Source organism: Bombina bombina, chromosome 10 (genome assembly GCF_027579735.1).
Source record: "Bombina bombina isolate aBomBom1 chromosome 10, aBomBom1.pri, whole genome shotgun sequence".
In the NCBI taxonomy this organism is placed as follows: domain Eukaryota; kingdom Metazoa; phylum Chordata; class Amphibia; order Anura; family Bombinatoridae; genus Bombina; species Bombina bombina.
The window spans coordinates 150,887,747-150,901,119 of record NC_069508.1 but is presented as its reverse complement, the minus strand read 5'-3'; the positions used below and the strand labels follow the sequence as shown (position 1 = coordinate 150,901,119).

The 13,373-nt window shown below is 40.3% G+C and overlaps 1 protein-coding gene across 1 annotated transcript in view; it reads right to left on the bottom strand.

Annotated features, from left to right (window-relative positions):
- LOC128640929 (UDP-N-acetylglucosamine/UDP-glucose/GDP-mannose transporter) overlaps positions 1 to 13,373 on the bottom strand; it is a 167,855-nt gene that overhangs the window by 87,555 nt on the left and 66,927 nt on the right. Inside the window, exon 6 of the mRNA XM_053693389.1 lies at positions 2,221 to 2,289. Within this exon, the coding sequence (XP_053549364.1) occupies positions 2,221 to 2,289 (69 nt within the window). The remainder of the gene's footprint in view (positions 1 to 2,220; positions 2,290 to 13,373) is intronic.

The window sequence follows — 13,373 nt, the reverse complement described above, 5'->3', positions numbered from 1 at the left end:
TATATCAACATTAGAGGGGAGGCGATCTACACACTGAATTAGGGAAAAAGGAGATGCAATAGATATATGAACTGGATACCATGGTTTCTTATGGTTAAAACATATTTTAAACTTGTTCATTTATGACATTTTGTTATTCTCCAACTTTTTTCCCCATCTCCATTTATATACAGATTATACATCTCTCTATAATACATACCATACATACATACACACCCCCCCCCCCCAACTTAATGAGATTCCACATAGAGAAATGAACTTGATGGTGTCCATTGGTAATGAGAAAGTTGTAAAACAATTGTTAATATTTCTGGACTAAAACATTAATAAAACAAATATTTGGTTATTTTAGGAGGTAGATATTTGGTTTTAATAGTATGCAATTATTATATTATTGGTTTTATGCTCTGGTCTGTTTGGTTATTGACCCATATGTAGGCTGACCATATTGCCGCTTTAAAAAGGGACACATATGAAAAATACATATGTCAGGGCTGTTTTCAGGGCTGTTTAAAGAAATGGTTTTGTATAAGAACCCTCACATATGTATTTTTCATATGTGTTCCTTCTTAAAGCGGCAATATGGTCAGCCTACCCATATGTAATATATCCAAATAAGCACAACCGAAAGATTGGGAGAAAGTATTTCACATTAAGGTCTATGTTTTGTTATTGAACCTTATACTCTGCATCCGTATATACAGCCATTAAATAGCATTACTGAGCAAGACAGCCAATTGCAATTGAATATGATTTTAAAAAGGACGGGAACTTTTTATCCAAAGGACCCTCCTTGAAAAGACAAGGCTGAAGCGTACACCTTGAGTCATTTGTCTATATCCCATTTCCTTATCATAGCAACTTTCAGCAGTTTGTTTTTTAAATCAATAAAATATTAAAACCAAATTAAAAAGGAACAGTGTTGCTATTTAGGTTGTTTTATACTGTATCAAGTGTTTTGGTCTATCCATGGTGAAAGGTTGACAAGGTAAGCCAAGTATGAGCACAGCAAAGCCCCCCTTGTAAACCTTATTCCCCATGGCTCAATTGGGCTGGATGCCAGAGGATCGACTAAGCACCGCCCTTGAACCCTCTAGGCAGAGGCAAAAAAACAAATTGGTGAAGATGGGGGAATTGCAGTGCATCGTATAAATGTGTGGTTAGCAAGCAGTTCCGTTGCAGAGATTAGCTTCTGTTGCTGATCTGACAGACTTGCGGTGATTGAAATGTGATGATGCGCTGGAGAATGTGGTGACGTGGTAGAGTGAATGCGTAGTTAAGGAATTTGTGATCACAGCTGATTCTACGTCACCTGAAGTGACTGAATTGGCTAATCTGTCGGAACACTGAGCCTCCGCCCGCATCTCCTGCTTTCATTAGCATATGGATAAAGAATCCGGCTTCCTCCAATTTTTGAGTGCCTCACAAGCTGGACGCCAAAAGGGGCACACAACGATTGGAGGAAGCCAGATTAGTCATTGATATATGCTAAAGAAAGCAGGAGAAGGATTGAAGTTATGTTTACATAACCCAATGTTAAGTATTTTAAAAAATAAGAGTCATTGTAAACTTGAATTGAAGTGCCCCTGTTTTTAAGATTTGATACTCGGCTTTAATTTGTTAAAGTTTACAATCACTTTAATTGTTCTAACCAAACCACATTTTTGTTTGGTTTTAGTACACTCATTTGGGTTTTGATTTTTACATTTCAGAAAAGGATGTAAAATAAGTTTACTTACTTTGAGAGCCAGAACAAGTATAATAAAGGTATTACACGTGTAAAAGGTATAAGAGAAAGAGCGCAAGGGTGGAGAACCCCCCCCCCCCACACACACACACAAAACCACCACCACACATGGAAAAGAGTGAAAGCAAACGTCAAAGAGAATGTGAAAAAAAAGAGCACCAGAGAGACACAGACACTGGCGTTTACTGGACAACCACCATACTGATTGGTTTTATTGGCTGTGATAGTAGCACTTAAAATTTTCTATTAATCAGCTATCAAGTTGCAATTGATTATTATTAGAAATTAACAAGGGGAATTTTATTTTATTTTTAAATCACTCATTTTGGGACACTATCAAAACGTTTTACCCCCCGGGGCAACCATGTAAACATACCTGCTCACATACATTGCACTAAGAATTTGTAAGAAAAAAGCAAAGACACCAGATGAATGCCACTAGCAAATCAGCTGTACTGTAACTGTGCACTTACCTGGCAGCTATAAATGCTCCAATTATCATAGTAAATACTGTCATCTGAATGCTGCGGGAAAATTTCTTTCTGCAAAACAATAATAGCCGACATGAGTTTGTAGCAGAAGTGCTGTCGATACACAACATAAAAATCATCCACAGTGACGACATTGATGAGCACAGAGATCTATAGGGACATTACAGTTTGCAATGTACTTTATTCTGCCTGGCACCTAAACTTTCACGGTTATTCTCAATATATATATAAAAATATCTGTCTGGCCCAAATATTCTTACTAGATATCAAATTTTAAACAAATTTGTCGATCTCTGATCAGGTACATGCATACAAAACATACATAAGTAACTTAATTAATAACGGTCCTTAACTGGCCGCAGCAGAAGAAATACGGCTTAAATATAGGGAAAGATAGCCTACACACATCCGCTGCAATTTTTTTTAGTAGCCAAACTCACCCATCTCTTGGTCTTATTTAGATGAGCTAATCCAGGTATATTTATTGGAGTGTTTAATGGAGTAGATAATTGCTATTGTCATTTTATTGCAAACCCTGCATCGTTTGAGACTGCTATACCAGCCATTGATAAAAAAAAAAAAAAAAATCTTTGCAATGTATCCATTACTTTTTTTTTTCCTAACTAGCTTTCTTGAAGCAATTGAAGGGACACTCAAGTCAAAATAAAAAACTAGTATGATTCAGACAGAACATGCAGTTTTAAGACACTTTCCAATTTACATCCATTATCAAATTTTGCTTTTTAAATTGACACTTTCTGGGGAACAAGATCCTACTGAGCGTGATTGGCTGATGTCTATCACATGATACAGGGGGCCGGAAGATGGGAGAAAAAAAAACATAATTTATGCTTACCTGATAAATTTATTTCTCTTGTAGTGTATCCAGTCCACGGATCATCCATTACTTATGGAATATATTCTCCTTCCCAACAGGAAGTTGCAAGAGTCCACCCACAGCAAAGCTGCTATATAGCTCCTCCCCTAACTGCCATACTCAGTCATTCGACCGAAAACATGCAGAGAAAGGAAAAACCATAGGGTGCAGTGGTGACTGTAGTTCAAATGAAAAAATTACCTGCCTTAAAGTGACAGGGCGGGCCGTGGACTGGATACACTACAAGAGAAATAAATTTATCAGGTAAGCATAAATTATGTTTTCTCTTGTTAAGTGTATCCAGTCCACGGATCATCCATTACTTATGGAATACCAATACCAAAGCTAAAGTACACGGATGATGGGAGGGACAAGGCAGGTACTTAAAAACGGAAGTTACCACTGCCTGTAAGAAACTCTTTCTCCCAAAAATAGCTTCCGAAGAAGCAAGGTATCAAATTTGTTAAATTTGAAAAAGTATGAAGCGCAGACCAAGACTCCGTCTTGTAAATCTGTTCAACAGAAGCCACATTTAAAAAAAGGCCCAAGTGAAAACCACAGCTCTAGTAGAATGAGCTGTAATCCCTTCAGGAGGCTGCTGTCCAGCAGTCTCATAAGCTAAATGAATTATGCTTTTTAACCAAAAAGACAGAGGCTGCCGAAGTCTTTTGACCTCTCCTCTGTCCAGAATAGACAACAAACAAGGTGAACGTTTGATGAAAACTGTAGTAGCTTGTAAGTAAAACTTTAAAGCACAAACCACGTCCAATATTGTGTAATAGACGTTCCTTCTTTGAGGAAGGATTAGGATACAAGCATGGAACAACTATCTCTTGAGTGATGTTCTTGTTACATACCACCTTAGGAAAAAACCCAGGTTGGTACGCAGGACTAACTTATCCGTACGAAGGACCAGATAAGGAGAATCACATTGTAACACAGATAACTTGGAGACTCTACGAGTCGAGGAAATAGCTACCCAAAAGGAACTTTCCAAGATAAAGATTGATATCTATGGAACAAAAAAGGTTCAAACGGAACTTCTTGAAGAACCGTAAGAACCAGGTTTAAGCTCCATGGTGGAGCAACAGTTTTAAACATAGGCTTGGATCTAACCAAAGCCTGACCAAATGCCTGAACGTCTAGAATACCTGCCAGACGCTTGTGCAAAAAAATAGACAGAGTAAAAATCTTTCCCTTTTAAGGAATTAGCTGACAACCCTTTTCTCCAAAACATCTTGGAGAAAAGATAATATCCTGGGAATCCAGACTTTACTCCATGAGTAACCCTTGGATTCATAACAATCAGATATTTACACCATATCTATGTTCAATTTTCCTAGAGACAGGCTTTCATGTCTGTATTAAGGTATCAATGACTGACTCGGAGAAGCCATGCTTTGATGACATCAAGCGTTCAGTCTCCAGGCAGTCCATCTCAGATTGATTCTATTTAGATGGTTGAAAGGACCCTGAGGTAGAGGGACCTGTCTCAGAAGCAGAGACCGTGATGGAAAGGATGACATGTCCACCAGATCTGCATACCAGGTCCTGCGTGGCTACGCAGGCGCTGACAAAAACACCAAAGCCCTCTCCTGCTTGGTCTTGACCTCCGGAGGAAATCCCACTCCCCCGGAAGAAAAGTCTGACGACTTAGAAAAACCACCTCCCAGTTCTCAACACCTGGGATATGGATAGCTGATAGACAAGAGTGAGTCTCTGTCCAGTGAATTATTGTAAGACTTCTAACATCGCTAGGGAACTTCTGTTCCCCCTTTATGGCTGATGAAAACCACAGTCGTGTATATTGTCCGACTGAATATGATGTACCTCAGAGTTGCTAACTGAGGCCAAGTCTGAAGAGCATGGGATATCGCTCCCAGTTCCAGAATATTTATTAGAAGGAGGGTCTCCTAAGTCCACTATCCCTGAGCCTTCAGGGAGTTCCAGACTGCATCCCAACCTAAAAGGCTGGCATCTATTGTAACAATTGTCCCATCTGACCTGCGGAAGGTCATACCCTTGGACAGATGGACCCGAGAATCTCTGGTCTCTTGGTCCAGGTTTAACAGGGGGACAAACCTGTGTAATCCCCGTTCCTCTGACTGAGCATGCATAGTTGCAGCGGTCTGAAATGTAAACGTGCAAACGGTACTATGTCCCTTGCCGCTACCATTAAGCCGATTTCATTCATGTACTGAGCCACCGAAGGGCGCGGATGGAATGAAAAACACGGCAGAAATTTAGAAACTTTGACAACCTGGACTCCGTCAGGTAAATTTTCATTTCTACAGAATCTATCAGAGTCCCTAAGAGGGAAACCCTTGAGATTGGGGATAGAGAACTCTTTCCTTGTTCACTTTCCACCCATGTAATCTCAGAAATGCCAGTACTACGTCCGTATGAGACTTGGCAATTTGGATGTTTGACGCCTGTATCAGGATGTCGTCTAAATAAGGGGCCACTTCTATGCCCCGCGGCCTAAGGACCGCCAAAGTGACCCCAGAACCTCCATAAAGATTCTTGGGGCTGTAGATATCCCTACGGAAAGAGCTACAAACTGGTAATGCCTGTCTAGAAAGGCAAACCTGAAAAACGATGGTGATCTTTATGCATCACAATGTGAGGATAAACATCCTTCAAATCCATTGTAGTCCTCTATTGACTCTCCTGGATCATAGTTAAGATGGTACGAATAGTTTCCATCTTAAAAGACGGAATTCTGAGGAATTTGTTTAAGATCTTTAGATCCAAAATAGGTCTGAAGGTTCCCTCTCCTTGGGAACCACAAATAGATTTGAGTAAAAACTCTGTCCCTGTTCCTCTCTTGGAACTGGATGGATCTCGTACACAATGTAAGAATGCCTCCTTTATCTGGTTTGCAGATAATTGGAAAGGCGAAATCTCCCTTTTTTTGGAGGGGGGGAATCTTTGAAAATCCAGAAGATATCTCTGGGATATAAATTCCAATGCCTAGGGATCCTGGGCATCTCTTGCCCACGCCTGGGCGAAGAATGAAAATCTGCCCCCTATAGGATCCGTTACCGGATAGGGGTCCGTTCCTTCATGCTGCCTTAGAGGCAGCAGCAGGCTCCTTGGCCTGCTTATCTTTGTTCCAGGTCCGATTGTCTCCAGACCGCCTTGGACTGAGCAAAAATTCCCTCTTGTTTTGCCTTAGAGGAAGTGGATGCCACACCTGCCCTGAAGTTTTAAAAGGCACGAAAATTAGACCTTTCTTGGCCCTTGATTTGGACCTATCCTGAGGAAGGGCATGACCTTTTCCTCCAGTGATATAAGCAATAATCTCCTTCAAACCAGGCCCGAATAGGGTCTGCCCCTTGAAGGGAAGTTAAGTAGCTTATTTATTAAAGTCACGACAGCTGACCATGATCTAAGCCATAGCGCTCTGCGCGCCAGTATAGTAAAAAACATAATTTATGTAAGAACTTACCTGATAAATTCATTTCTTTCATATTAGCAAGAGTCCATGAGCTAGTGACGTATGGGATATACATTCCTACCAGGAGGGGCAAAGTTTCCCAAACCTCAAAATGCCTATAAATACACCCCTCACCACACCCACAATTCAGTTTAACGAATAGCCAAGAAGTGGGGTGATAAGAAAAAAGTGCGAAAGCATATAAAATAAGGAATTGGAATAATTGTGCTTTATACAAAAAAATCATAACCACCACAAAAAAAGGGCGGGCCTCATGGACTCTTGCTAATATGAAAAATGAATTTGTCAGGTAAGTTCTTACATAAATTATGTTTTCTTTCATGTAATTAGCAAGAGTCCATGAGCTAGTGACGTATGGGATAATGATTACCCAAGATGTGGATCTTTCCACGCAAGAGTCACTAGAGAGGGAGGGATAAAATAAAGACAGCCAATTCCTGCTGAAAATAATCCACACCCAAAATAAAGTTTAATTAAAAACATAAGCAGAAGATTCAAACTGAAACCGCTGCCTGAAGTACTTTTCTACCAAAAACTGCTTCAGAAGAAGAAAATACATCAAAATGGTAGAATTTAGTAAAAGTATGCAAAGAGGACCAAGTTGCTGCTTTGCAAATCTGATCAATCGAAGCTTCATTCCTAAACGCCCAGGAAGTAGAAACTGACCTAGTAGAATGAGCTGTAATCCTCTGAGGCGGAGTTTTACCCGACTCAACATAGGCAAGATGACTTAACCCCTTAACGACCGAGGACGTGCAGGGTACGTCCTCAGAAAAAAGGCAGTTAATGCCTGAGAACGTACCCTGCACGTCCTCGGTTTGGAAAGCAGCTGGAAGCGATCCTGATCACTTCCAGCTGCTTTCCGGTTATTGCAGGATGCCTCGATATCGAGGCATCCTGCAATAACAATTTTTGCCCCTCCGGTGCAGAGAGAGCCACTCTGTGGCCCTCTCTGCACCGGACATCGATGGCCGCATTCGTTGGTGGGAGCGTAAATGGGAGGTGGGTGGGCGGCCATCGATGGCTTCTTAGTCAGAGAGGGGGGCGGGATCGGGGGCGGGATCGCCGGGGGCGCGCACAGGCGCGCGCGTGCACAGGGGGCGGCGGGAGGGCGCGTGCACGGGGAGGGAGCGGGTGGGAACCGCTTACACTACAGAAACTTGTAAATATTTTTGTACAAAATAATAATAATAAAACGTAATGGAACTCATCTAAGGGATCTGGGAGGGGGTGGGGGATTGATCTGGGGGGGGGAGCTACACTACAGAAAAAACTAAAATAAATTTAAAAAAAACATTTTTATATGGAAACTGGGTACTGGCAGACAGCTGCCAGTACCCAAGATGGCCCCCAATAAGGCAGTGGGGGGGGGGGGGGGTAGAGAGCTGTTTTGGGGGGGATCAGAGAGGTTGGGGGCTAAGGGGGGATCCTACATAGCAGCATATGTAAATATGCTTAAAAAAAAAAAAAAGTAAAAAAAAAAAACCTTTTATTTTAGTACTGGCAGACTTTCTGCCAGTACTTAAGATGGCGGGGACAATTGTGGGGTGGGGGAGGGAAGAGAGCTCTATGGGAGGGATCAGGGGGTCTGATGTGTCAGGTGGGAAGCTGATCTCTACACTAAAGCTAAAATTAACCCTGCAAGCTCCCTACAAGCTACCTAATTAACCCCTTCACTGCTGGGCATAATTCACGTTTTGTGCGCAGTGGCATTTAGCGGCCTTTTAATTACCAAAAAGCAACACCAAAGCCATATATGTCTGCTATTTCTGAACAAAGGGGATCCCAGAGAATCATTTACAACCATTTGTACCATAATTGCACAAGTTGTTTCTAAATAATTTCAGTGAGAAACCTAAAGTTTGTGAAAAAGTTGACTATTTTTTTTAATTTAATCGTATTTGGCGGTGAAATGGTGGCCTGAAATATACCAAAATGGGCCTAGATCAATACTTGGGGTTGTCTACTACACTACACTAAAGCTAAAATTAACCCTACAAGCTCCCTACAAGTTCCCTAATTAACCCCTGCACTGCTGAGCATAATACACTTGTGGTGTGCAGCAGCATTTAGCGGAATTCTAATTACTTAAAAACAACGCCAAAGCGATATATGTCTGCTATTTCTGAACAAAGGGGATCCCAGAGAAGCATTTACAACCATTTGTGCCATAATTGCACAAAATGTTTGTTAATGATTTCAGTGAGAAACCTAAAATTTGGAAAAATTTTACTTTTTTTTTTTATTTGATCGCATTTGGCGGTGAAATGGTGGCATGAAATATACCAAAATGGGCCTAGATCAATACTTTGGGATGTCTTCTAAAAAAATATATATACATGTCAAGGGATATTCAGGGATTCCTGAAAGATATCAGTGTTCCAATGTAACTAGCGCTAATTTTGAAAAAAAGTGGTTTGGAAATAGCAAAGTGCTACTTATATTTATGGCCCTATAACTTGCAAAAAAAGCAAAGAACATGTAAACATTGGGTATTTATAAACTCTGGACAAAATTTAGAAACTATTTAGCATGGGTGTTTTTTGGTGGTTGTAGATGTGTAACAGATTTTGAGGGTCAAAGTTAGAAAAAGTGTGTTTTTTTCCATTTTTTCCTCATATTTTATAATTTTTTTTATAGTAAATTATAAGATATGATGAAAATAATGGTATCTTTAGAAAGTCCATTTAATGGCGAAAAAAACGGTATATAATATGTGTGGGTACAGTAAATGAGTAAGAGGGAAATTACAGCTAAACACAAAGAAAGCAAAAATGTAAAAATAGCCTTGGTCCCAAACGGACAGAAAATGGAAAAGTGCTGTGGTCATTAAGGGGTTAAAGATTTCAACCAAGATGCCAAAGAAATGGCAGAAGCTTTCTGGCCTTTTCTAGAACCGGAAAAGATAACAAATAAACTAGAAGTCTTTCGGAAAGACTTAGTAGCTTCAACATAATATTTCAAAGCTCTAACAACATCCAAAGAATGCAACGATTTCTCCTTAGAATTCTTAGGATTAGGACATAGTGAAGGAACCACAATTTCTCTACTAATGTTGTTGGAATTCACAACTTTAGGTAAAAATTCAAAAGAAGTTCGCAATACCGCCTTATCCTGATGAAAAATCAGAAAAGGAGACTCACAAGAAAGAGCAGATAATTCAGAAACTCTTCTGGCAGAAGAGATTGCCAAAAGGAACAAAACTTTCCAAGAAAGTAATTTAATGTCCAATGAATGCATAGGTTCAAACGGAGGAGCTTGAAGAGCCCCCAGAACCAAATTCAAACTCCAAGGAGGAGAAATTGACTTAATGACAGGTTTTATACGAACCAAAGCTTGTACAAAACAAAGAATATCAGGAAGAATAGCAATCTTTCTGTGAAAAAGAACAGAAAGAGCAGAGATTTGTCCTTTCAAGGAACTTGCGGACAAACCCTTATCTAAACCATCCTGAAGAAACTGTAAAATTCTCGGTATTCTAAAAGAATGCCAAGAAAAATGATGAGAAAGACACCAAGAAATATAAGTCTTCCAGACTCTATAATATATCTCTCTAGATACAGATTTACGAGCCTGTAATATAGTATTAATCACAGAGTCAGAAAAACCTCTTTGACCAAGAATCAAGCGTTCAATCTCCATACCTTTAAATTTAAGGATTTCAGATCCCGATGGAAAAAAGGACCTTGCGACAGAAGGTCTGGTCTTAACGGAAGAGTCCACGGTTGGCAAGAGGCCATCCGGACAAGATCCGCATACCAAAACCTGTGAGGCCATGCCGGAGCTACCAGCAGAACCCCAGAGGCAGAACTTTTCTTCACTTTCTGCGATGAGATTTTATTTTAGTGAAACATTTTCTGCAGGTTATTTTTAAATAAAATTCAATTTTAAATTACACTAAGGCACCAGTTCAATTGCAATGTGTTGATTAACTGAAGAATAAAGCATTTTTTTTACGTTTTATAATATAGTGCAGTAGTTGAAAATTGCATTGCAAATTAGCTGCATTAAAAAAAAAAAGAAAATTTTAAAAATGTCTCTTGAATAAACATGTTTCCCTTTCTCTTGGTCTAACATAGAAATGTAGTAATAAAAAAAAGATGCAAAGCTCATACCAACGTCTTTCATTCAGAATAAACAGCTTTGCAGACTGGGAAAGACTAGGGTGCGGGTTTGATTTTTTTTTTCTCTCAGAGCAAGTCAACAAGCAATGCGCTGCTGCTTTGCAGCGCTACTGCATATTTGACTGCCCACTTCAAACAGCACTTTGCTCTGGATGCACTGTGCTAAGGAAAACTTACACAGTGCAGCCAGAGCACAGCTCTGTTTGAAGAGAACTGTCTAATGTGGAACAGCACTACAAAGTTCAAACGCTAACAGTGCATGCATGTGTCCTGCTTTCTGCAAGCATGCTGCATTTTCTGCGATGACATCTCAGATCACTGTATGTTCTGCCTTGGGGAGCAGAACAAACGAGCATTCCTTCAGAATCTTGGAGATTACTCTTGGAAGAAGAACTAGAGGCGGAAAGATATAGGCAGGATGATACTTCCAAGGAAGTGATAATGCATCCACTGCCTCCGCCTGAGGATCCCGGGATCTGGACAGATATCTGGGAAGTTTCTTGTTTAGATGAGACGCCATCAGATCTATTTCTGGAAGTTCCCACATTTGAACAATCTGAAGAAAAACCTCTGGGTGAAGAGACCATTCGCCCGGATGCAACGTTTGGCGACTGAGATAATCCGCTTCCCAATTGTCTATACCTGGGATATGAACCGCAGAGATTAGACAGGAGCTGGATTCCGCCCAAACCAAAATTCGAGATACTTCTTTCATAGCCAGAGGACTGTGAGTCCCTCCTTGATGATTGATGTATGCCACAGTTGTGACATTGTCTGTCTGAAAACAAATGAACGATTCTCTCTTCAGAAGAGGCCAAAACTGAAGAGCTCTGAAAATTGCACGGAGTTCCAAAATATTGATCGGTAATCTCACCTCCTGAGATTCCCAAACTCCTTGTGCCGTCAGAGATCCCCACACAGCTCCCCAACCTGTGAGACTTGCATCTGTTGAAATTACAGTCCAGGTCGGAAGCACAAAAGAAGCCCCCTGAATTAAACGATGGTGATCTGTCCACCACGTTAGAGAGTGTCGAACAATCGGTTTTAAAGATATTAATTGAGATATCTTTGTGTAATCCTTGCACCATTGATTCAGCATACAGAGCTGAAGAGGTCGCATGTGAAAACGAGCAAAGGGGATCGCGTCCGATGCAGCAGTCATAAGACCTAGAATTTCCATGCATAAGGCTACCGAAGGGAATGATTGTGACTGAAGGTTTCGACAAGCTGAAATCAATTTTAGACGTCTCTTGTCTGTTAAAGACAGAGTCATGGACACTGAATCTATCTGGAAACCCAGAAAGGTTACCCTTGTCTGAGGAATCAATGAACTTTTTGGTAAATTGATCCTCCAACCATGATCTTGAAGAAACAACACAAGTCGATTCGTATGAGATTCTGCTAAATGTAAAGACTGAGCAAGTACCAAGATATCGTCCAAATAAGGAAATACCACAATACCCTGTTCTCTGATTACAGACAGAAGGGCACCGAGAACCTTTGTAAAAATTCTTGGAGCTGTAGCTAGGCCAAACGGCAGAGCCACAAACTGGTAATGCTTGTCCAGAAAAGAGAATCTCAGGAACTGATAATGATCTGGATGAATCGGAATATGCAGATACGCATCCTGTAAATCTATTGTGGACATATAATGCCCTTGCTGAACAAAAGGCAAGATAGTCCTTACAGTTACCATTTTGAACGTTGGTATCCTTATATAACGATTCAATATTTTTAGATCCAGAACTGGTCTGAAGGAATTCTCCTTCTTTGGTACAATGAAGAGATTTGAATAAAACCCCATCCCCTGTTCCGGAACTGGAACTGGCATAATTACTCCAGCCAACTCTAGATCTGAAACACAATTCAGAAATGCTTGAGCTTTCACTGGATTTACTGGGACACGGGAAAGAAAAAATCTCTTTGCAGGAGGTCTCATCTTGAAACCAATTCTGTACCCTTCTGAAACAATGTTCTGAATCCAAAGATTGTGAACAGAATTGATCCAAATTTCTTTGAAAAAACGTAACCTGCCCCCTACCAGCTGAGCTGGAATGAGGGCCGCACCTTCATGTGGACTTAGAAGCAGGCTTTGCCTTTCTAGAAGGCTTGGATTTATTCCAGACTGGAGATGGTTTCCAAACTGAAACTGCTCCTGAGGATGAAGGATCAGGCTTTTGTTCTTTATTGAAACGAAAGGAACGAAAACGATTATTAGCCCTGTTTTTACCCTTAGATTTTTTTATCCTGTGGTAAAAAAGTTCCTTTCCCACCAGTAACAGTTGAGATAATAGAATCCAACTGAGAACCAAATAATTTGTTACCCTGGAAAGAAATGGAAAGTAGAGTTGATTTAGAAGCCATATCAGCATTCCAAGTCTTAAGCCATAAAGCTCTTCTAGCTAAAATAGCTAGAGACATAAACCTGACATCAACTCTGATAATATCAAAAATGGCATCACAGATAAAATTATTAGCATGCTGAAGAAGAATAATAATATTATGAGAATCATGATCTGTTACTTGTTGCGCTAAAGTTTCCAACCAAAAAGTTGAAGCTGCAGCAACATCAGCCAATGATATAGCAGGTCTAAGAAGATTACCTGAACACAGATAAGCTTTTCTTAGAAAGGATTCAATTTTCCTATCTAAAGGATCCTTAAACGAAGTACCA